General features: G+C 39.0%; 1 protein-coding gene across 1 annotated transcript; it reads left to right on the top strand.

The window, feature by feature from the left end:
- The first annotated feature begins 673 nt into the window (after positions 1–673).
- RAD54B (RAD54 homolog B) lies at positions 674–24,055 on the top strand. Its single transcript, XM_080639499.1, has 11 exons — positions 674–923; positions 3,753–3,915; positions 4,642–4,867; positions 11,739–11,946; positions 12,488–12,627; positions 13,219–13,509; positions 14,465–14,646; positions 17,483–17,744; positions 18,785–18,851; positions 19,139–19,339; positions 23,484–24,055. The coding sequence occupies exons 1-11, from the start codon at positions 689–691 to the stop codon at positions 23,699–23,701; spliced, it is 2,193 nt and encodes a 730-aa protein (XP_080495625.1). The 5' UTR covers positions 674–688; the 3' UTR covers positions 23,702–24,055.
- The last annotated feature ends 1,708 nt before the right edge of the window (positions 24,056–25,763 follow it).

The following is a 25,763-nucleotide window of genomic DNA, read 5'->3' as shown; positions in this document are numbered from 1 at the left end:
AGAATGCCCACCTGATGGAGTCCCTCAGGAAACATATTAAAATGCATCACCTCCCTGGTAGGTTTTCAAATGAACGAACTGTTGAGCCGATTGATAAATCCTGGCAATAATCAGAGCATATATGTTTCAGAGTATGTGTAGAAGTAAAGATTTCAGATGCATATGAATACTTAATTATAAAAAGCTAAGTCAGAATTATTTTAAAAGTAAAATATTCTGTGTAGGTCAGTAGCAAGAGGGGCTAGTGGTGTTCTTGTTGGGACATGAAAAGAACAAAAGGGACCTAGAATGGTCATTAGTTTTGAGCAAGTTTAAAACTAAGGTAAGCTGCCAGATTCTATGATATGAGGCTGTTTTTTATAAATTCCCTTCAATAGGTATTTGACATTCAGTAGAATTGATAGTGGATAAGGATGATTGAATATTTACCGACATATTCTGCTATCTACTCAAACGTAGATTTCCCTCTGTTAAGGAGGGAAAGACTTTGTGAGTTTGTATGTGTAATAATTCAAACGCTAAAGAATCAAATACCTGTTCATAGTTTTGATTTTCCTTCCTGCACATGAGTAGTGGTGTTATGGAAATGGTAATGGCTATGTTGTCCTAATTGGTATATTTTTATATTCTTTTAGGTACTGGATATAAATCTAAAGACCTAGACAGTCTTGATGAAGGTCAAACACTGATGGTTGGAGGAAAAGAAATTGAAGTGATGGGTGTTATTTCAGCAGATGATTTCAGCAGTGGCAGATGTTTTCAGGCTGGAATAGGAACTCATGATGTAGTCCCAACTGCTTTATCTCAAACTAGCATGAAACCATTCTGTAAACCATTCAAAAGTCTCTGTCAACCCAATACAAAAGAAAATATGCTCAAAGATTCTCAAAGCTGCAGACCTCGTCATGATCCAAATGCTCCAAGTAAGATTCAGGTTTTTAAGTTTCTTTAAGCATCTTCTGGCTCTCAACCAAAATTTTCATGTTCCCCAATGAACTACTGAAGTATTTCTGACATGAAGTGCTAGTGTTTCTATCAATACCATGTTAGGATTTTATCATGTGTGTTTCTAACAAGTTAAAATACTCTGCACTGTATAAAGTTTCTCCTAGTTGTTACAGATGGCTGTAGATGCAAGTTAGTTTCTGAGAGTTTTGCCAAGAAAAAATAGTTTATTGATCAGAGAAAGTTCTAGATGAGTTCCAGCTTCCTACTGGGGTCAGTGAAGCACCGACATAATATGGCTACAAAGTAATTACAGTGGAGGATCAATAATCATAGAATCACGGGCTGGTTTAGGTTGGAAGGGACCCTAGAGATCATCCAGTTCCAGCCCCCTGCCATGGACAGGGACACCTCCACTAGACCAAGTTACTCAAAACCGCATCCAACCTGGCCTTGAACACTGCCAGGGATGAGGCATTCACAGCTTCTTTGGGAAACCTGTGCCAGTGTCTCACCACTTTCAGTAAAGAATTTCTTCCTAATATCTAATCTAAATATATCCTCTCAGTTTAAGGCCATTCCCCCTTGTCCTATCCCTACATGCCCTTGTAAGAAGTCCTTCTCTAGCTTTCTTGTAGGTCCCCTTTAGGCACTGGAAGGTTGCTATAAGGTCTCCCTGGAGCCTTTTCCTTCAGGCTGAGCCACCACAACTCTCTCTCAAACTGATTATAGAAGTTAAGCCAGATTCAAAGAACTCCTGACAGTGCCTGATCCTTCACAGCCAGAGCGTGTAACTACACTGCCCAATCTCAACCTGAAACATTTTGGTTAATAATGCTGAGGTACCATGTGCTGAAGAGCCATGAGAGTTGTAGAAGAGGGATCCTGTAAACATTTGATAGCTACAGAAAGTGGGGTTGCTTATGTAAACAAGAAATACTCTTGTCTATCAGTAACAAACCATTTAGGAGCTATATTCCTCTGGTGGCTTTACGTTTCAGGTGTAAGGTAAAAATGAGTTTAAAGAAATGTTACAAAGCTGAACAATGCATATTTTAAAAGAATACAAGTATGTTCTACATTGTTAAAGTTATACATCCATCCTACTTCTTACCTTGTATCTGGATACAAGGACTGGGTACTGGGACTTTTCAAAGCTGCTAACTGGCTACTATGTAAATAAACAGTGAAATCTTAAGAAAGTGGTAATTACTGATATCATCGGTCCTTTTGTAGAGCAGCTTTATTAACACCAGCTTCTGGTCTGGATTCAACCTGATTATTTTGTATCAAAGAATGATCCTTCCTGTCCTTGCAAGATAATACTGCATCAGCTTTCTAACCTGAAACCTGGCGAAAAGCTGATACATTCAACACTCAAATTAGCTTCTTGCTGTTTCTCTGTTAAAAAGCTACAATTTGTTCTAGCTGTCTCCTGTGTCTTGACTTCTGGGGAATTGCGTACTTCCTGCGAAATTGAGAGCCCTCAACACATCAGTTGGTTGGACTCTCAGTCTGAGTTGCTTACACAGGAGAAGTACATAGTTTATTTAACAGCTTCTTGTGTAACCTCTTTCAGAAGCCATGGAGATATTTTACAAGACCAGGACCTTGGTATTTGAACTGTCAGAAGTTTTTATGTTAAGGTCTGTGACTATAGTTGAATAAAATGCAGCTTCTTCAACATGGAAAGCCATTTATCCCTGTGCTCAGCAGAACAGAGTACAATTACAAAGATGTAAAGCCACATCTTTGAAATATGATTTCTAAGCTTTTGGTCTATTGCTCATCCAAGCCTTGTTTCTTTCCCATCTCTGACATAGCTGAAAAATATGTCAGGAAAGTTATCTTTCTGTCACCACTGGCTTTTATATATATATATCTACACGTACGTGCGATTTGATGTAATCCATGAGAAGTCAGCCCTTCGTCAGTAGGAAACCAAATCCCTTGAATGATACAGCCCTTCAAACAACCTATTCCCATGAGTAAATTATCAATATAGATCTACTCTAGTAACATAAAAATACCAGCAGTTATAAATTTCTTTCTCATTCTGTCCTCCAGGAATACAACTTTTCAGTGGAGGTGTGTGGCATCAATATAAGCAACCTAGGATTGTCTAGCAAAACGATGATGTTAGTTTGTAAACAAATTATGGCAAGCAAAACTGTTATTCAGTTGTAGCCCAGTACTTCATGCTCTCTTTGCCTCTGTATGTCTTCAAACATGTCAACTTCATTTATGCATGCACTGTGGCAGCCTTTGTCAGGTTATTCTTAGTACTTCCCTATTTTTTCCAAACAAATTGTTGTCTTTTTATCTCTGTTTCTCAGGCAGAGAAGTCTTTCTGGGCAGCTGCAAGAATATCCTCTTGAAATGTAGCGTCTAGAATTTATGTAGGTCATTGTTGCATGTTTTTTCTTAAACTTTCAATTCAGAAGCCTTTTAGAACTTCTCATTTGACTCTGTGCATTCAAAGTCATCATGCAACATTTATTAGGCAGGCAGTTTCACATAATCATACCCCCCCCCCAGATTTCTCAGTTGGTCACCTTTACCTTCGAGAAAAGTGTAAACTAACTGGAAAAATTCTGTAAAAGGATTTTTTGTTTAGAAGACTTATCTAAATGCTTTGTTGATGAATACATTTTCTGACTGAGAATGGTCAGTTTATTAAATGGTATTTGTAACAGTCATTATGTCATTGACTTTATTCTGTAGCTAAGTTAGAGAAATAATGCCTTTTGCTAACAGACTAAAAATAACATTTTTGTGCAATACTTGCATATGTTTTGAACTTCAAGATGCTCTAGTTATGCCAAGACCAAATGCAAGTCATCAGTGGACGTTCAATAATGCTGGTTTACCCATGGTGGATGTAGTTGTAGATCCTTACATTGCAAATAATCTCCGACCACATCAGAAAGAAGGAATTATATTCCTATATGAATGTGTAATGGGAATGAGGTAAGACAGTAATTATCCTTTTGGCTTTCAATACCTGTAAAATTTTCATGCCTGTGTTCAAAATTAGACAATTTGAATGGGAAGATTTGAGCATTTGTTTAATTAAGTAATTAATTTTGCTAATTCCCCCCCTCCCAAGCAAAGGTTGCACAAGTTTTTTCTGACTTGTATGTAATATCCTGCTTGCTATAGCTTTCCCAGATGTGATGAGAAACTAGTGCACCAGAAGATCTGTCAGGTCTACTGCAAATACCAAGTATTGTAAACATGGATACAGTCTAACCCATGTTAAAGAGCACTGCTTTCTGGGATTTATAATTCATAGAGTTCATAATTATTAATATAATTTATAATCCAGGCATTTAGAATAAAAAAGCTGTTTATACCAACCTATTGAGAGAAATAATGTACTATTTAGTGTTTTCTCAAGTCATAGATTCCTGAAGTTATAAAAAAGTTTTACAAATATTAGATAATAATTGTAATTCTAAAAGCAGATTTAGGCTATTTGATTGTAGAGTACTAATGCACTTATCTGGAAAATGAGAAGTTTCACTCTAAGGTTTTCCGGTATAACTAAATTAAGACCTACAATAAGGCATATTGAGTATAAATAGGTTCTTCATACTTCAGAAGACAACCACAAAAAGCAATTCTTTAAACCAGTTGTAAATAATTATAGCTATGTCTTTTAAAATGTTACCACCACTCAATTATACCTTACAGACTTAGTGGAAGATTTGGAGCTATTCTTGCTGATGAAATGGGCCTAGGAAAAACGTTGCAATGCATTGCACTTGTCTGGACTCTTCTGCGTCAAGGGGTCTATGGATGCAAACCTGTACTAAAGCGAGTGCTAATTGTCACCCCTGGGAGTCTGGTAAAAAACTGGAAAAAAGAATTTCAGAAATGGTTGGGAAGTGAAAGGATCAAAGTCTTTACAGTTGATCAGGTAAGATTTATTTCCAAAAGGGGTTTAGGTCAGATTTGACTTGTGATTTTTTTATCCTCCGCTTTATTTTCTTTTAGCCAGAGTCCAAAACTAGTAATACACGATCAATATTTATTTGTAATACTTTATTTCTCATTCAGGTTATTGCCCATATGGGCATTTAGCTGTCAGTAACCAGATCACACCTAAGCTCACCTGCCTGTGTAGTGTATGTCTGTCTTACCTTTCCTCAGGCTTCCCGTTTGAAGATGTAAAAGGTGACACGCTCCTCCTTGTGTCTCTTTGGTTTACAGAGCTTTCTGTTGACTATTGAAGTGCACACCTTCACTGCTTTCTGTACCAGAACATCTACCTTGGCTGACTTATACTCCGTTTCTGTGGTAGTCACTTTTCTTCTGTGCTGGAAATTGTTCCTCTTTGTTTTGGCTGTCTGTTTCAGGTTACTTTGGAAGGTTATTCCCTTTACTGTCCCTGTCAAGAATCAAGTTTCTCTAGGGATGATTTAAAGTCTCATGAGTTACCAAGCCTAGAATCTCAGTGTTAGATATGTAAATATCTCTTGTCTCTAGAAGAATGCAGACAAGTATAAATCTTAATAAAGAAGTGGGATGATGCTGATGCGTGTCCCCTCCTTTAGTGAAGCTGTTGCCGCTGGTAATGACACTGCCAAGTTCCTGTAGTGCCTGCATGAATCCTGTGTGCTGATGAAGTATTTTATCTTTTAATCTCCTTGGTATACCTTTAGGGTCTTGCCTTTGTTTTTGAAACACAAAACTCTCTCTGTCCTTTATTACAAAGATTAAAAGTTTTACCACAGACTCTGCCCTTCAGTGACCTTTATTGACCACATCAGGCAGGAAAGCATGTCTGGCCAAGTAAAAGACAAAGGAATTCAAGGAGTGAAGCTGTAGCATCACTGACTGAGGGCTTGGCTTTCTCTGGAGGAGAGCAACATCTTGCTCTGATTATCCAATACGTGTTTCTTGCCATGTACATTTTCCCATTAAGCATGGCTCAATATCTCAGTCAGAGGGTTGGGTACCCTCAGGATCAGCATTCTTGAAGCTGTGAACAGGAACTTGCTCATGCCTTTATTAATGCTTCTGAAGCTTTCAGAATCAAGCTCCATTTTTTATAATTTACCATTCAGTACTTCTTTTCCTAAGACTTCTGGACCCCATATCCATATGAAGCGGGCATTCATAGCAGAAAAGGAAGAGAAAGTTATTTAATAATGTGTACATTCAGCAATCTGCTGTACCCCTACTTTTTTCTTGGTCCTGTATATTTGAATTATGCCAGTGGGAAAAAGAGGAGAAATTATAGTATCTGCATTGTTGCTTGCAACAAAGATAAAGATATTTATTTTCCAAAGTTATTTTTCTAATCTAACAGTTCCATACAAGTTGTTTGAAGAAACAAATACTACTTCATTCTAAAGATTACCCAGTTCCTACATCAACCAGATTGTCTTTTAGTTTCTTGCATTATTCTTACTTGCTTTGTGGGATAGTGAATATTTCAGATGAAATGGAGGTTTTCAAACTATTTTTAAACTGTTCTGTAGAGCATTCAAAATTTTGTAACAGTGATTATTTCTTTGAATTCCACTCATTATTGTCACACCCTTGAAATGACTGAACCTACCCTCTTCCACTAAGAACAATCCACATATAAGAGGATTGCATCATCTTTGCATCATCTGCTTTTTTTAGTCACTTGTTTCAAGGTGTTTCAAGCGAAGCTAACTGACTTGTCAGGAACTGTAATGTAATATAGGTTAGGATGAGAAATAGGAAGTTTCTAAAAAAAATGGATAGAAGGCAAAATATAATAGGGCAACATTTTTATGTGAAAAGGTAGTTAGAAATAATTGAATGTTTTCTTGCAGTTTTAATGAACGGTGTTGGGAGGGGAAAACCTGATTTTGCTGACAGTTACTATGCCCAAAATGACAGTGGCTTTCATTTTCTTTTAACTTAAATAACTTTAATATTCTTACTCATCTTGTTGGAGCCATTTAGATTGAGGATACTCAGCAGCTTTTAAGATTGTGTTCCCAAATAGCAAGGAATACATTGTCATGCAAAAGGGAGACACAATATGACTTGCCTGGGGTATAATGAGGTATTTCAAAATAATTTACTGTCTATCTTCTGTGGAAAAACAGCAATTACCATACTGTTATTTCTCCAGTATAACTTAAAAGGAAGAGGTTGTCTCAAAGGTTTTTTTCTGTTCTTGCCTCTAAGGAATACATTCAAAGAACTGTCAGATTTTAAAAATATGTGAGGCATGTTTTCCTCACTTTCACGCTGAAACACCATGAACTGATCCTAACCCTTCAGTAATGGACTTTTCAAAAAAACAGGACATTATCTGCTTTTGAAATGTGATTACAGTTTACTTCTGTTAAAACACAAATGTCACACAGAGGGCATTGCTTTTAAAATGGTGTCCCCACAAAGGTTGCATTTAGGTCTTGTTCATCCATGTTATCAGCATTTGAGATGTGTTTGAGAGAATAACTTCTTTATCTATTTGCAGAATATCACTTCTACCAGGGTTGTTTTGGTTGGGTTTCCAAGTGAAGATATCTGGAGAATTAATTAAGTATTTACATTGCTTCATGATGCAGCTTCTTTTTTTTTCTCTAATTTACACTTCACCAGGTACATTGGATTTGGACTAGTGCAAAGAAAGGTCTGTTCAAAGCGTAAGTCTGGGACATTACAGAGCTCTAATACTGATTGACAATTGCTCCATATGTGGCTCCAGGCAGCTCACTTAAACCTGTCAAGTCACTTTGGATAATTGTGAAAATGGAAGCTATAATACATACATATCTTGCAGCAAGCTAAGAGGATGAATTAATTACTTGAAAGTAGCTCGTAAATTTATTTTAATTTTTAGTTCATCATCCTCTGCTGTTGTTATATACGGCGGGGTGTATATTATGTTTAGCTGCAGGAAGCTTATAATACACCAGGACTCTCCTGATACTTTAATCAGGTTCAAACAGTCCAGAAGAGTTGATGATTTACCAGGGGAAGGACATGGGAGGCATTTCCCCAGTGCCTCTGTACTTTCCCTATAGTCTCATCTCACAGCCCAAAAGTGTAGGAAGACAAAATAATTTTTGGGCACCTTGTGATGCTTAACCATCCCAAGAGAACGTCAGAAAGGCATCGCCTCTGTCTTCAAGACTGCAATGTGGAGCCTGAATACTGGGCAGAGACAACATTGGGTGTTGCCTACAGCGCTTCTCTGTGTCTGTGTTTCTGTGTTGGGGAATTCCCTGCTCCTATTTTGAAAACAGCAGTACAAAATATGGCCAGAAAACAGGCACTAAACTACAGCCTTGGAAGCAACAGTAATGCTCGGGTCCAGCCCAGACACCTGGGGAAATAGGTGCATGCCCTTGTTACTTGGTTTCTCACTACTCCTTTCTTCCTCTGACATGTGCTGGGCCTCTTCATGAGCATGTGGGGACTGATCTACCACAAGGTACTTTGTGAGATTAATGTGCCAGATTCGGCCCATAGATTCATCTGAATCACTTACTAGGAGGCTCTAAGGGTTGTGATAATTAAGTGGTGCTGCTTTTACAGTGTATTACACCATCTGCTCCAGACTTAGTTGTCTGTGTTTGGTAACTGATCTTGTTTGGAAATAAATATACCTTCCGAGGCTCTAGCTTGATTTGCTTTCACAATCAGAGGTCCTTCAGCTTGTCAGCTGCTCTTACAACCTGCTTTGTTAGTGAACACTGTTAGGAAATAGAAAGGAGTATGCAGGGAATTAATGTCTGGAGCCAAGGTGAGGGACATGCCTGGAGTAGATTTTTCAGTTTTTACACATAATAGCAATCCTGGTACCTTCACAAGTCTGCACAGAAATGTAATTATTACTAGGAAACCTTTTTGGAAGAAGTTACCTGTCACATTACAGTGACTTTTTATTCAGTGTGTTTATTTCCTTTAATAGGTATCAGAAGTCTTGATATCTGTTAAAGGAAAAGGGTTTGAAGGGTATATAAGAGTGGAGGGGCTCACAGACATTTTCTGAAGAGTAATACAGGGTTTAGAAATTAATTGCATTTCTTTACCGGTAGACAGACATGTTTTCTGGGGCTGGTTATGGGCTGTATTTTCTGAGTCCCAGGCTGCCCTTACTTGTTGGCCAACCCATCAGTATTAAGGGCTTGTAACAATGTTGATCATAGAATCATCACAGAACATCAGGTTGGAAAGGACCTTGAGGATCATCTGATCCAACCTTTCTTGGCAAAAGCACAGTCTAGACAAGATGGCCCAGCACCCTGCCCGGCTGAATCTTAAAATACTGGGAAATGCACCACTTCCCTGGGGAGATTATTCCAGTGGATGTTTGTTCTCATTGTGAAAAATTGTCCACCTGTCCCACTGGAATCTCCCCAGCAGTAATTTGTGCTCATTATTCTTCATCTTTTCCATGTGTCTCCTTTTAAAAGGAGTCTCCATCTTCTTTGTAGCCACTCTTTAACTACTGGATCACAGTGATAAGGTCTGTCCTGAGCCTTCTTTTTTTTAAGGCTGAACAAACCCAGTTCTTTCTCTCGGCCTTTCCTCATATGCAGGCTTCCCAGTCCTTTGATCACTTTTGTGGCCCTCCTCTGGACCCTTTCCAGCTTGTCCCCATCTTTTCTGCATAGTGGGGACCAAAACTGAACACTGTGTTCCAGGTGTGGTCTGGCAAGTGCTCAGTAGAGCTGGATGATGACTTCTTTATCTCTGCTGGTGATGCCCTTGTTGATGTAACCCAGCATCCTGTTGGCTTTGTTTGCTTCAGCAGCACACTGCTCACACTTACTGAGCTTGTTCTCCACCAGGACTCCCACATCTCTTTCCACAGAGCTGCGCCACAGCTGGGTAAATCCCAGCCTGTGCTGTACTCCTGGATTATGTTTCCCCAGGTGCAAGACCTTACACTTTTCTTTTTTAGAACTTCATAAGGTTTTTGTTAGGCGACTCTACCAGCCTATGCAGATATTCCTGTGGGGTGGCTCTCCCTTCCAAAGTGTCTACTTCCCCACCCAGTTTAGTATTATCAGGAAACTTCATCAGGGTACACTTGATCCCATCATCCAGATCATTTACGAAGACACTGAACTGTGCTGCTACCAGCATAGGTCCTTGGGGGACCCCACTGGTGACAGGTCACCAGTTTGAACAGGAGCTATTCACTACCACCCTCTGGGTGCTGCTAGTCAGCCAGTTCCCCACACACCACTTGGACCAATTGTCTGGACCATAACACAGCAGTCTCTCAGGGAGGCTATGAGAAACTGTATGGAAGGCCTTGGAGAAATCCAGGTAGACAGTGTCCAATGCTCGCCCCACATCAACCTGGCAGGTTACTGTGTCACAGAAGGTGATCAGGTTGCTCAAGCACGATTTGCCCCTGGTGAATCCGTGCTGGCTTTTCCCAATCACGTGCTTGCTTTGACCTGTGATAGATGGCCCCCAGCAGGATTCGTTGCATGACTTTCCCAGGGACTGAAGTAAGACTGATGGGCCTGTAATTTCCTGGATCCTCCTTTTAAGCCCTTCTTGTGAATGGGGGTGACACAAGCCTTCTTCCAGTCTTCTGGGACGTCCCCTGATGTCCAGGACTTTTCAAAGATTGTGAAGAGTGCCCTCACAGCAACGCCAGCACCTCTCTTGAGCACCCTCAGGTGAATAAGATCAGGGCCCATCAATTTGCAGAGGCCATGCTCCTGTAGCAGTTCACGTACCAACTCTTCCTTCGCTGACAGTGGGTCTGGGTTTGTATTAACCTGGACTTTTGTTCCCAAGGCCTGGGGCCCAACAGTGCGGGTAAGGACAGAGGTGAAGAAAGCATTGAGAACCTCTGCCTTTCAGCACTGTTGGTGACTAACTCCCCTCTCCTGTTTAACAGCAGGCCAGTATTTTCCTTCTGTTTCTGCTTGTTGTTTACATACCCAAAGAACCCTTCCTTGTAGTTTTTGATGTATCTGGTCCATATCAGTTGAGCTTTTGCTTTTCTAGCTGCATCTCTGCACACCCTGGCAAAGCCCTTGTAGTTCTCAATGGCTATTTGTCTGCTTTTCCATCTCTGATTTTCTTCTCTGAGCCAACTTGGAAGCTCATAGTTAAGGCAAGGAGGTCTCTTGCTCTTCCTACTTCCCTTACCTTTAAAAGCAATGAACTGGTTTTGTGCTTCCAGGAGACCATTCTTCAAAAACTCCCAGCACTTGCTAGTTCCTTTGTCCTCCATGGAAGTTCCCCATGGAATCCTTCCTGCCTGAGCTCTGAGCAAGCTGAAGTTTGCTTTTCTAAAATTTAAAACTTAAAACCTATTCATCAGGTTCAATAATATTCATATCATATTCAATAACATTCCGTTCAAAGCTACAAGGGGAATTTTGGTAGAATGTAGTTGCTTCCTAATGGACCACATCACTGCAACTTGCAGATTGAGATCCCAGAGTGAGTGTACAGGCAACTACTTATGCCTCTTTGTTATCTTGGCTTTAATTATTCATTTGAAGCTTACCTAAATGTCAGGACTGGGAAGCTGTTACAGGGAGCCTGTGCTTTTCACCATCACAGTAACTTGTCTCAGAGGATTTGAAGGCCTAAAAGAATAATAAATTTTCTTTTAATGAGGCGGTAAAACTCTAAACTGCTGCATCAGATCCTGTATTTCTTTTGCAAATTAGGGAAGAATCAATAATCCAAACTCATGGAGACAGTAAATGTCTTGTGTCATGCTAGAAAAAAATTCTGTAGACACTGGATGATTAAGGAATATAATGAGTGATCTCCAAAGAAATAGTTCTATGGTACATTTTCTTTTATGCCTGCAGGACCACAAAGTAGAAGAATTCATTGCTTCTCCACTTTATTCAGTTATGATAATCAGTTACGAGATGCTACTGCGATCTTTGGATCAAATTCAGGCTATAGAATTTAGCCTCCTAATCTGTGATGAAGGACATCGCCTGAAAAATAGCTCTATTAAGACAACTACAGTCCTCACTAGTCTGTCTTGTGAAAGGAGAATTATCCTTACTGGTTTGTATCTCTACTTACTTTTAATATTTCACTATGTTAATACTGCTAGGTTGGCATAAAGGAAAAACATACTGTAAGTATGACAGAGGCATGGTATAATCTTTGGCAATGGATATTAAATGTGGAAGTCTTGAGTCTTGTAAACACAAGTTATTTCCAATTTTTTTAAATAAATGCAAAATTTGCCTATCTTCAGGAACAGCAAAGGAGCCTCGGAACTTCTGTAAGGGAATCAGGACTCTGTTTGCATACACTCATTGCTTTCCTTTATAGTTACGTAATAAAATTGATTTAGAACGTGACTTTTTAATCCCTTTGTCAAAACAATTAGACGTGCAGTCTCTTTAGTTAGGAGGACAATAGCTTATTAATCATGATAAAGTTTGAGATTAATTCAGAACTCTGAGAAAGTCACATTGAAACAAGACATCTGTTTTCAAGATGCATTCTCAGCATTAAACCCTGGATTCAACAATTGTACTTACATCAGTTTCAAGAAAATGTTGCCAATGCTGAATTTTTTCTTTTCTTCTCTTTCTAGGTACTCCAATCCAAAATGATTTGCAAGAATTTTATGCATTAATAGAGTTTGTGAATCCAGGAATACTTGGTTCTTTATCCACATATAGAAAGATATATGAGGAACCAATTGTCAGATCTAGAGAGCCTTCAGCAACAAAGGTAATTATTTAAAAAAATGCGGTTATAGAAGAAAACTCATAGACAGCACTGTGAAACTTGCTTTCTATGGAATAAAATGAAACTCAGGACTACTAATAGTAGCAAAACCTTTTTACCTTCCTATCTGAAACAAATTCACTTGTTCTTCAAAGGGAGCAGGAGGAATACATGCATGTTGAGATCACTTAATTTAGCATCACCTGTTAATTAGCAAGCAAAAATTGTCCTTCCAACACCTCACATTCCCAAAAATGCCATGCGCATTACCATGTGATGATACTTTATTCCTTCTTAGTTTCTCCACAGTACTCCAAAATCAGCATGATTTTATTGCATCTTGAGAAATTATAGGACATAATTCAAGACTTGGATGTCTTCTGAAATGTTATCTTCCTTTAAGACTTTAGAAACCAGACCTAGAACTAAGCTAATGCAGTAGTGCTCATTGGAGAAGAATTTCTCGTTACAGACCCATGTCAGAAAGTGGTGTCTTACTTTTAAAACATTATTTAAATACCTAATTAAAATTCTAGCAAAAATTATTGTGATGAGATGCAAGATTATCATTAATTTTGTGCTTTGTTCTTTTAGGAGGAAAAAGAATTAGGAGAAAAAAGAGCAGCTGAACTCACACGCCTCACTGGACTCTTTATTCTAAGGAGAACACAAGAGATAATAAACAAATTTCTGCCCCCCAAAAAGGAGAACATAATCTTCTGCCGACCAGCAGCGCTGCAACTTGAATTGTATCGGAAGCTGCTTAGTTCTCGAATTATTAGGTCCTGTCTACAAGGCAGGCTTGAAAACAGTCCTCATCTAATATGTATAGGAGCTTTGAAAAAACTCTGCAATCATCCGTGTCTTCTGTTTAAAGCTATAAAGGTATCTATTTGCGCAGGGGTGGGTGCCTGCAATTAGTCATTTCAGCAGGAAAAGGTCACTAAAACTAGGTTATGGTCAATGTGCATGTTACTTCAGGTAATTTCCATACTCTCTTTTCACGTATATCTTGCTTTAGAAGATCTGCTGTCAAAAGCATAAGTGTTAAGAAATCTGAATGTACTTGGGGAAGGTATCTCACCAGTTTCCTATTGCTTTATGAATATTTTCTTGTTCTTGTAGAATTATAGAATCAATGAGGTTGAAAAGACTTTTAAGATCATAGAATCATAGAATAGTTAGGGTTGGAAAGGACCTTAAGATCATCTAGTTCCAACCCTCCTGCCATGGGCAGGGACACCCCACACTAAACCATGTCACCCAAGGCTCTGTCCAGGCTGGCCTTGAACACCACCAGGGATGGAGCATTCGCAACTTCCCTGGGCAACCCATTCCAGTGCCTCACCACCCTCTCAGTAAAGAATTTCTTCCTTATATCCAATCTAAACTTCCCCTGTTTAAGTTTTAAGTCCTTTACTCCAGGACTGGCAAGTCCCTCAGTAAACCATGTCACTAAAATAGAAAGAATAAACAGAGTACTGGCTTCACCATGCACCACCTCTCCAAGTTTTAGATAGGGCTTCGCTGTGGGTGTACATCTATGTGGTTGTTTAAGTAGAGAGGTAGAAGTAAAACATATTTTTCAGTTTTAAGTATTTCAACTTTCTACTCAGCTGCAAACATCATCTTAGACTAGAGGGTGTAAACATAATAAACACTACCAGTGTTTTAAAAATGTGCTTTCAATCCAGTATTGGGAAGTTGTGCTCACATGATACACTACTTTGTGGCAGCTTTTGGTGCCTCCTTTTGTCTTTGTAATATGAACATAGCAAGTTTTGAAAATCCCAAAACATGTTAGAGGGGATATGGAATTGAATCTTTTTTTTCTCTATAGGAAAAGGGCTGTGATCCCATGGCTGATGAACACGATGAGTCCAGCCTCTACAAAGGTCTAATAGATGTGTTCCCACAAGATTATACTTCAGACACTTCCTCTGAAACAGATTCAGGAAAATTGCAGGTGCTGGTGAAGCTGTTGGAAGCAATCCATGAGCTCAACTCTCCGGAAAGGCAAGTGTGAAGTAAAGGTAAAGGGAGGTAATGGGAGTGACCTTCTGGATATTGTTCTGCTTTTGAAAGGCGTGAACACATAATATTCAAAACTAAGGCATGCAACTGTTTGCAGAGGTGCCAGGCATATTTATGCATTGTACTCCTGGCTCTTCCTTGTTAAATTATTAACTAGGATTTGCAGCTGACATTATTTTCAAAGATGCTCATTATATTTTTCCAGATAAAGATACTTGTATTTTTCATACTGAGTTCCAGCAAGTAAAATAGTTTGTTACAGCCCCTGTACTATGACATATTATCATTACCTGCAGAGACTTTCCAAAGCTTTGTATCTCCTTGAGGAGATGTATTAACGTATTAAATATTTTAATTTCCACTAAAATATTTTTTTTATTGCTAGATTATAAGTTATTTCCTCTTTAATCACATTTAACTGCTCAGTGCTTTCTGCCTTTTCTGTTCAGGGTAACCAGTCTCAACAAACATACTTGCACAGCAACTGCTTATTTCTTCTTTTGTAAATGCCACTGGCATGTATGAAAACCTCTGTTATCATGGGGTAATAGGATGCACATGGTTAGTTACTGTGCAATTGCTGATTCATGAAAATCTCACATAACCAAGTAGCCTCAGGATAACTTTTTTTATGGACTCATGCCTTAAAAGCCCAGCTTTTCCAAAAGTATTTAGCTTTTAACTTCTATTTAAATTGATGCTTAAACAGGGCATGCTGTAATTCAGTAGTGGGAAGTAAGAGCAGATGTCTTAGCATTGATGTCATGGAATTTGAAGATGCTGTCTTTTTACAAATTAGAAAGCTAAGCCTGTTGTTGGAGTCTACATGCCTAGCATCCATTGAAAGCAATGACAGCTAAGTATCTAAAGGTACTGGCCTTATTCCTTGCTGGTCAAAATTAGCAAGATTATCAGGAAAAAACATTTCCCCCTGTATCAGTGCTATAGGAGCTGCTGAGCTACAGCTGGTGTTGAAGCATTATTGGAATCATAGAATCATAGAATAGTTAGGGAAAGGACCTTGAGATCATCTAGTTCCAACCACCCTGCCATGGGCAGGGACACCCCACACTAAACCATGTCACCCAAGGCCTCATCCAACCTGGCCTTGAACACCGCCAAGGATGGAGCATTCACAACCTCCCTGGGCAACCCATTCCAGTGCCTCACCACCCTCACAGTAAAGAATTTCTTCCTTAGATCCAATCTAAACTTCCCCTGTTTAAGTTTGAACCCATTACCCCTTGTTCTGTCACTACAGTCCCTGATGAAGAGTCTCTCCGCAGCACTCTTATAGGCCCCCTTCAGATACTGGAAGGCTGCTATGAGGTCTCCACGCAGCCTTCTCTTCTCCAGGCTGAACAGCCCCAACTTTCTCAGCCTGTCTTCATATGGGAGGTGCTGCAGTCCCCTGATCATCCTCGTGGCCCTTCTCTGGACTTGTTCCAACAGTTCCATGTCCTTTTTATGTTGAGGACACCAGAACTGCACACAATACTCCGAGTGAGGTCTCACGAGAGCAGAGTAGAGGGGCAGGATCACCTCCTTTGACCTGCTGGTCACGCTCCTTTTGATGCAGCCCAGGATACGGTTGGCTTTCTGGGCTGCGAGCCTTTATAAGTTTTTTTTATACCTTTATAAGTTTTGTTGCTTTAATTCAGTGCTGTTAAGTTTCTTTTTCTTTTGTTTCTCTGCTCTCATTAGCACTAAATAGATTTTGCAATATACAGACTCAATTCCAGTGCTCCTCTGAAGTTTATATTCTATTTTTGAGTGAAAACAAAGGTGTGACTTTGGTGTTGCTTGACAAAAAAACAAATAAATCTTGCAAAATCTTTGTAAAAAAGTCTTGAATGTAGTTCAGTTGTAAAGTGTAATAATAAAAATACTTTAGAACAATTTTAAAATGTTAATTTGTCAGATTTTCCACAAAATTATTTGTCTATTTCTTCAGTGCTTCTTTTAAATCAAAATTATTTTAAAAAATGGAGTGCCTTTGATGGAATTTGTGAAACTAGTTTAGTTTGTAAAAGACCTTGAAACAAGATCCATCAGAAAATGTTCCAATTGTCCTTATTATTTTAGTGATGGCCTAAATTAAAAAAATTTTTCTTTGTCCAGTCAGAAGAATCATCCTCAGTATCTGAGAGGATGGAAATTCTACATGTGCAGATCTCAGAAACTTATTTAGTTAAAATTTCAGAGAAAAAACCACTAACATAGTATGGGCCATTAGTATAAGGGATCAGACTGATTTTGCTTAAAAATATAACAACAAAAATCCGGACTCTGTTGTCTGTGATTCTTTCACTATCCTTCATCCCAGTTCTTTTCAGTCACAGAATGCAGGAGAGTCACTGCTTTCATATTTGGCTTCCATGATTTTATTTGTTAGAGTTTTACAGGGTTGTCTATAGAAGTTCACAGTAGCTTTTTCAGTAAATAGTCATGTGTATATAGTATTTATTAGCTGCTACCACACCCTCTGTAAATGCTGCCTTAACAACAGCTATTTTGTATACATAGAGATTTGGTTCTGGATCCCTGCAGTCTGTGCAGTAAGCCAAAATCTGTGGCAAAGGAAAACTATTATTATTTAACATTTGAATGCTTGACAGTAGGTGTACTGCATCCAAATCTAGTACGTGCTTCAAATTAATAGGAAATACTTATTTCTTAGGAAAAATGAGGAGCCTCAGGTTGATGTGTAATTTTTTCTTGACTTGTAATTTTACTTTCTTAGATGTCTTCAATAATTTGTTATTGGACTTTAGCTTTATGGAGGTCTAAGATGATAAAATAAATTTGTTTTATTGTTTGACAGGGTCGTACTGGTATCCAATTACACTCAGACATTAAACATATTACAAGAGACATGCAAACATTATGGATACTCTTATACTAGACTTGATGGACACACTCCTGTCTCCCAGAGACAACAGATTGTTGATGCTTTTAATAGCAAATTCAGTCCAGCTTTTATCTTTTTGCTGAGTTCAAAGGCTGGTGGAGTAGGACTGAATCTGGTCGGAGCATCTCATTTGATTCTTTATGATATCGACTGGAATCCAGCTACAGATATTCAGGTCTGATAATAACTGTGGACATGTGGGTTGGAACAGGCATTGAATGATTTCTTGGTTGATTTTGAAATACTTGGCTTTACATGTCTTATTATCTACCCAATCGTCACATAGCATCTGGACAAGTACAATAATGAAGGAAAACTCTTTCTGAGAAGAAAAGGAGAAATATTTCTCTGTCCTATTATATATATATATATTGGAATCATTAGAAGCCCTCTTGCAGTAAAAAATGAAAAGATTAAATGCTGGTTTCTTTGGAGGAGTGAGTCATGTATCCCTTTTGTCTCCTGACCTCTTTCAAACTGGAAAGTTGCTGTGTATCTGAAAAGAAAAACATGATTAGACTGCATAGCAAATGTTACTGTCGAGTTGCAATACCTGAGAAAAAGGGAGAGTTTCCGATCAGAATTAAAAGAATGAGTATTTAGTTGACATAAGAGTGTTCAGTTAAAATAGTCCTTAACAATAACAAAAACCCACCTTTTTATAAAGCAGTGAGAAACTTCTTGTGCTCAATACCTGAAATAAGCTCTGATTCTTGGCCCTGCTCCTGTTCCGAGTGTGGGTTAGTATCCTCATGTGGTCGCTTGTCTTGTTACGTTGAAACAATCTGCTAAATCACTTAAAATTGCTATGGGTTGCCAAAGACCACAAACTGTATTGTGGGTCCTCGTACCCTTACATTTAGGTGTAACCCTTACATTTTTGAAAAAACTCATAGCAGTACTCAGTTACATTTTGTTTGTTTAAGAATTAAAGGGGGTGTGAAATTCTAATTGTATCATTTTAATAGAAATGGGAAAGTAATTTTTAAACATGTATCATGGCAAAACCCAGTTTTGGAGATCGGGGAGAATTATGAGTATTCCTGAAATATTAAACAATTGCTAATGCTTGGAAAACAGATATGAGGAGGGGACTTATGGCAGGAAAGAGTTGAAGCCCCTACTTTCCTACTGTAGTACACAGAAAGAAAAGAGGGTATAAATGGCAGTAAGGAAATCATATTTCTGTTAATGCTATTCTTTTTGTTTCTTCAGGCAATGGCTAGAGTGTGGAGAGATGGTCAGAAACATACTGTACATATCTACAGACTGCTAACCACAGGTCAGAGATGGTGCTCAAACATACCCTAGATTGAGATAGCTGTTGAAATTTTGTCCCTTAAAGGAAAGGGAGGGAGTGGTTTTGTAAATCATTAGCTCTTTAAAAATATATTTGTTCTGAATTCAGTTAAAATAGAGACATCACATTGATTCATTTGGCTTTGCTTGAGGAACTTAAACCAGTCATATTCCTATGAATATTAAGAAATGCAATTTAACTTTTCTTCTTGACAAGTACTGGCCAAAAATCACCCCAGTGTATCTATTTTATTATTTTTTTTAATACAGGCTCAATAGAAGAAAAGATTTATCAAAGACAGATCAGCAAACAAGACCTTTCTGGGGCAGTTGTAGACCTTTCCAAGACATCTGAACACATCCATTTTTCCATTGAGGAGCTTAGAAATCTCTTTACTCTTCATGAAGATTCCAGCTGTGTTACCCATGACTTGCTTGAATGTGACTGTATGGGAAAGAAAGACCATCAAAGTGAGTTTCTTTTTCATCATCTCTGGCCATTGCTGAGGATATACATCCATTGTCCATTCTGGATATACAATCTGCCACTGGAGAAAACTCCCATGCATAGTGAAATAAGATTGAAGTAATGAGGTTCATTATAAGATCTTCCAGGTATCGGCTGATTTTTCTAATCCATAGGAGCCCTTCACGAGGTGAAGAGGAAAAAGGGTTTATTCCTTGCACTAACAACCAATTCATGTATCATGCCTCTTAATTCCTTGAATTAGCTATGGACAGCTCAACTAGTGATTCATTACAACCAAATAACTCTATATGGTGTTTTGTTTCTAAATGTTCAAGGACATTAATGAGTTGGAAAAGGGCTAGTTCAAAAGTTGGAAAGGGCTAGTTCAAAAGCTGTTTATCTCAGGACAGCTATACCAGATAAATATGTATTCCAGATCTCTGAATATAGGCCTTCGTTTCACAGTTATTAACTAAAGCTGATGCAGGATTATTGAAGTAGTTATTTGAGAAATGCTGGAAGATCCCCTGGCAGTTGTAAAGCCAAGTTGCAAATATTCATACCTATTCTTTCTATAGGAATCTGTCTCTTGTTCTTTTGGCATATCAAAATTGTTTTAATACCTTGCTGCATACAGGTATATAGGTGTAAGTTAGGAGCAGGATTAAAAAAAAATTGTTATAAGTTATGTTTCTATCTTATCCATTTTAATTTTTATAGCCTATCTAATTCATAAAGTAAAGAATATCTGTTGCCTTGGTATGTTTCTTTCCTTTAGGCATGAAATATCCATGTATGCTATTTACAGGTGTGATAGCGAGGTACCAATATTGATATCTTATAAATGCACACAGATACCACAATAGAAAGGAGCAAACAAATGGGCACAAGACTGTTCTCAACAGACATGGGCAAGAAATTAAGTAATTCACAGAATCATTAGGGTTGGAAGGGACCTCTGCCAAGGCAGGGTTACCTAGAGCAGATTACACAGGAACGCAGCCAGGTAGGTTTTGAATGTCTCCAGAGACGGAGACTCCACAACCTCCCTGAGCAGCCTGTTCCAGTGCTCTGCCACCCTCAACTTAGAGAAGCTCTTCCTCATGTTGACATGAAACTTCTTGTGTTTTAGTTTATGGCCATTGCTCCTCATCCTGTCACTGGGCACCAGTGAAAGGAGTCTGACACCAGTGAAAGGAGTCTGGCACCATATTCTTGGCACCTGCCTTTGAGATACTTATATGCATTAATGAGATCCCCTCTCAGTCTTCTCTTCTCTGGACTAAACAGGCCCAGCTCTCACAATCTCTCCTTATTAGAGAGATGCTCCAGACCCCTAATCATCTTGTCACCCTCCACTGGACCCTCTCCAGTAGCTCGTTGTCTGTCTTGTACTAAGGAGCCAGGTCACCTCCCTCTGCCTGCTGGCCCCACTCTTCTCAGTGCACCCGAGAATACTATTGGCACTCCTGGCCACAAGGGCATACTGCTGGCTTATAGTCAACTTACCATCTACCAATACTCCCAGGGCCTTCTCAGCTGATCTCTAGCAGGTCAGCCACCAGCCTGTACTGGTACTTTGGATTCTTCCTTCCCAGGTGCAGTACTCTACACTTGCCCTTGTTGAACCTCATTAAGCTTCTCTTCACTGAATTCTCCAGCCTATCAAGGTCCTGCTGAATGGCAGCACAGTCTTCAGGTGTTTCAGCCACAAACCCAATGAGACTCTTTTGCTTGATGGCTTGCATATCTCCAGGTAATAGGCTAGAGCTGTGTTCCTTTCTCATCTCATTTTACCCAGAATGGGGTGGACTTGGCTGGTGAAAGCACAGTGCTTCTGTAGCCACAAGAATTTGACTTTCTCCTTTATTTTTGCTCTACATACTGATGTCACTGTCTTTGTATATTTCTTTAATGACTGAAAAAATAGATCTTCTGTTTTTGCATGAGTCAGTGATGTTCTAAAATAGACCAGCCTCCACTTAGGTACTATTACAGGATCTGTGTGGAAAAGGCACCTTTAATGTTAAATGTTAGACAGATTTTCTCATTTGTGTGCAGTGAGGCAGGTAGAGCTCCTAGAAAAGCTCCTGCGGAAATACAGAAAAATTTTAATATTGTTGCTATGATGGACACTGGTGCATATGATTTTATTTAGCATTTTGTAATTGTCTTAACACTCTTGACTGCTTATCTTGTGCTTTGAACACATTTCTGAACACTGTTCAACAACAGTATTGGTGTCTTGGATTCTGTAATGAGGACTTCCTCAAGGGTAATTATATCTTAGACCAGGTGAACAGAACATTTTGGCAGTAAATTAAGGAAAAACCTGAAGGTCATTCTTAGACTGAAGTGGTAGAAATGATAAAGTGAGGGGACGGTTTGATTTCCTAAAGAGTGGAGGACAAACTGGTTCATCAGTTCCCTAGCCAAATTGTTGTAAGTTATAGTCTTCAGTTTAATCACGCAGAATCATAGAATCATAGAATAGTTAGGGTTGGAAAGGACCTTAAGATCATCTAGTTCCAACCCCCCTGCCATGGCCACGGACACCTCACACTAAACCATGCCACCCAAGGCTCTGTCCAACCTGGTCTTGAAAACTGCCAGGGATGGAGCATTCACAACTTCCTTGGGCAACCCATTCCAGTGCCTCACCACCCTCTCAGTAAAGAATTTCTTCCTTAGATCCAATCTAAACTTCCCCTGTTTAAGTTTGAACCCGTTACCCCTTGTCCTATCACTACTGTCCCTCATGAAGAGTCCCTCCCCAGCACTCTTATAGGCCCCCTTCAGATACTGCTGCTATGAGATCTCCATGCAGCCTTCTCTTCTGCAGGCTGAACAGCCCCAACTTTCTCAGCCTGTCTTCATACTGGAGGTGCTGCAGTCCCCTGATCATCCTCGTGGCCCTCCTCTGGACTTGTTCCAACAGTTCCATGTCCTTTTTATGTTGAGGAAACCAGAACTGTATACAATACTCCAAGTGAGGTGTCACGAGAGCAGAGTAGAGGGGCAGAATGGATGGACAGCAGAAGCTTGGTCAAGAATATCCAGTCTTGGATATTTACAGCTGTAAAGCTGTAAGCCTATTGTTTTACCTGATCATGGTATAATTTATGGAACACTGAATCTGTAAGGTCTTGAGAAATGTAACTATTCTAAGTTTTCTTCTGGCCAGTAAAAAAGAATATGTTTCAAGTCTAGTGCAAATGTGCACCAAATGTTAAGTCAAAAGGAAAGTCTTGCATGTATGAGTCTTTATGGGCTCTCCAAATCTTAAAACCCCTCAAGAATACTCTGAGTCCTCATGCTGCTCATATCATTCATCTTTCCTAAGGAGCATGTGACACTGCTATGAAAATACTTGATGACAAGTTTTAAACCAATAACAGCAGTGATGCAATTTTTTTCCATCCAAAATGATTTCTTCATTTGTCACATGCATCAGATGCATCATGAAGCCAGCAATGTGTGACATACCCTGCAATGACTGGGTACTGTTTGGGGCTTTAGGATCCTTTGTCGAAAGTGAATTCCCCTCTTTGTGCTTCACAGTAATAGTCTTTTCCTTACTGTGATCTACAGTATACAATATTGTGTATATTGAACAGCTTGGCATAATCTGGATGTACACAGTACGCAGCTCTATTGTGCTGAGTCAATGAAATAGCGATTCATACTATTCTTAGCTGGTTGGAATGACTCCTCTGGGAGGAAATAGAAACTAGCATGAATTTTGCTGCAACATACTTCTAGATTCATATTTACTTAAAGAATGGGAGCAGCTCAACTGTCACAGAATTAAAAAGACAGAATAAAGGAAATTGCCAGATAAGATATTTCCTTTCCCGTTCATGTGTAAAAGGATTTGTCTTTATGCTAGCATATGGTGATTTTGATAAACTCAACCAATGAGCAAGAAACAGCCTTTCCCCTCTTACTGTGGATATATATGTTTGGGTTTCGTGGACATAGAAGGATTATATACACTGTTCTATTTTCTCTCAGCTGTTATCACCAACTGCCTTATTGGGCTTATTGATTCACACTGTAATTTTCTGTCTTAGTTTCTTCTGATTAGGTTACTGCATCTTTTTACTGCATCTTTTTTTTCATTTTTTACACGGTTTTTTTTTTCAGATCCTTCCTCAGAAAATCCTTCTGTATCCAGAAGTTGTCAGCTTGGACAAAACCGTGGGAAGCCTAATTCAAAGAAACCACTCTCCATGTCACAATTGATGCAGTGGAAACATTTCTCTGGGCAACATCAGACTTTTGCTGATCCTTTCCTTGAAAGGATAAAAGAGAATGTTTCTTTCATTTTCCAGAATGTAACCAGTCCAACTTCCCCCACCTAATAAAACTGAAGTGTCTTTCCTGACCACTCTCATCCTCCTCCTCACAGGTAAACAACTGATGTGCAGTTGCATCATTGTGTTGTTCTTTTTCCCAAGTTCTGTTTTGTGTATTTCTGAGGAGGTTCCTGGGTAAATGTGATTCCTGCTGTTTATACAAAGTTACAATTATTACTAAGTTAATAATAGTTACTATAATTATAGCACAGATTTTTTTTAAAACTAGCTTTGCTTTCCAGTCTTCTGTTCCTTTGATACCATAATTAGTGAGATTGGGTTTATGCACATTCCTATGTATGTCTACTTTGTTTTATAGTTTTTGTTTTATCATAATGATTTATTGCTTGTAAAGCTGGCAGCTTTTCCAAATTTTATAAGATTAGGCAATGCTATACAGATGTATATGCTGTTAAAAAGACTCTGGTTGGATTTTTGTTTTGATAGTGACTATGTATATGTATAATGGAGGCTTTGTAACAAGGTAGGTGTTTGTTCTCTTGAATTTACAATGTAATGAAACTCGAACAGCCACTGAGGTCCAAAATTCTGAGACCACAGCTTGATACTGTGTCAAAATATTCTGAAATCCTTCTATTGCTTTTACTTAGGAAAATAAACAAACTTTATATCTCAGACATACAGACTGCAAGCTTATCTACATTTAGCTAACTCCTTTTAAGGACACAGTTTGCCAGACTCTGGTGGTCTGAGTATATTTCATAGTATATATATTTTTTTACAACTATACTTTCCTTCTTTGAAGGCACAAAAATTTGAAAATAGTTTGCAGCTTTTAAGTAAGATTTAAGCAAGCCTTTGAAAGGTCCAGAAGAACAGAATCATAGAATCACAGAATGGTTTGGGTTGGAAAGGACCTAAAAGATCATCCAGTTCCAACCCCTGCCACAGTTTGGTTCTATTGTTGGTTTGTTTGTGGGACCCTGGTCATCTCCACTGAACACACATGAGCCCACTGTGGTTTGGAGCAAACCAACTGGCAGTGCTGTTGAGGAAACCTGGACATAGAAAGAAGTTTGCTTCAGGATCTACACCATGCCAAGTTTCACCTTCTCTGCCTAAAGCAGCCCCTCAAGGGTATCTCAGCAGGCAGTCTCACCTCATGTGTTGAGTCATGCCTCAGATAGTCCTACTTGCTGTCATGCACCACTCTGCACAATATAGCTGTAGCCGCATGCTATCAGAACACAGGTCTGGCAGAGAAGCCCTTTTATTGTTTATCTTCCAGGGTAGTTTTATTTTGGTAGCTTTTAAATAAATAAAATAAAAGCTGATGCTGGACCACCGTGGAGCTCTTGGGAGGCCAGAGGAGATGAGCCTCCAGACACATACTGCTGCATGTGTGAAGGTGATCGAGGCTCAGACCATTGTTCTGGGAGGGATTTCTGGCAGGTGGGCTGTCACACCAAATAATGTTCATCAAGGTTAGGAAGCCCAAAGCAGCCTATACAGCTGTGTGGTGATACTCCATGGAAGGCTTCTCCAGCATACACCTGATCAGCCAAATGATGTCCCTCATTAACCCTTCATGACTTCAAAGCATGAGAGAAGTATGTGTGTGCTTCTGGGTTGTTTGGGTAAGAAAATACCACCAGATAATGGGTTGCACATGGCATTGCACATGATGAAGACTGAAAATCTGTTTCTGATACTTGATGTGTCCTAGAAAATAGCATTTCTCACTGGAAGAATGGGTTGTGGAAAATATAGGAAGCATGAATACAGTCTCTAATTTATTATGCCATCTGTGATTCTCCCACAGTAGTCTACAACAGCCTGAAAAATGAGACTAGCCTATGCTGCTCACATAATCATAGTATAATAATCAGTATTTTCATAGAGTGCAGCATGTGGACATGTGAATTTCTTCACCCGTAGGTGAGAAATATCTACTAGGAAAAGTACCAGTGGTGAATTTACCCTGTGTCATAGTATCAAACATGACTACTGGCTGATAAAGTATATTGGGAATTTCAAGGAATTACAAGGTGACATTGCCCCTTCTTTCAACAATTATGAAACCCTAAAGGATGGGGAAGGTGGCTGG

The sequence above is a fragment of the Psittacula echo genome (assembly GCF_963264785.1).
Source record: "Psittacula echo genome assembly, chromosome: 2".
Lineage (NCBI taxonomy): Eukaryota > Metazoa > Chordata > Aves > Psittaciformes > Psittacidae > Psittacula > Psittacula echo.
This window is presented reverse-complemented; position numbering and strand designations above follow the sequence as displayed.

Coding starts and splice junctions, on each gene's coding strand:
- RAD54B (XM_080639499.1), top strand. CDS start 689: ATGGTTGGAGGAAAAGAAATTGAAGTGATGGGTGTTATTTCAGCAGAT. Junction 11,947..12,487: donor AAGGAGAATTATCCTTACTG/GTTTGTATCTCT, acceptor TTCTCTTTCTAG/GTACTCCAATCCAAAATGAT. Junction 12,628..13,218: donor GAGAGCCTTCAGCAACAAAG/GTAATTATTTAA, acceptor TTGTTCTTTTAG/GAGGAAAAAGAATTAGGAGA.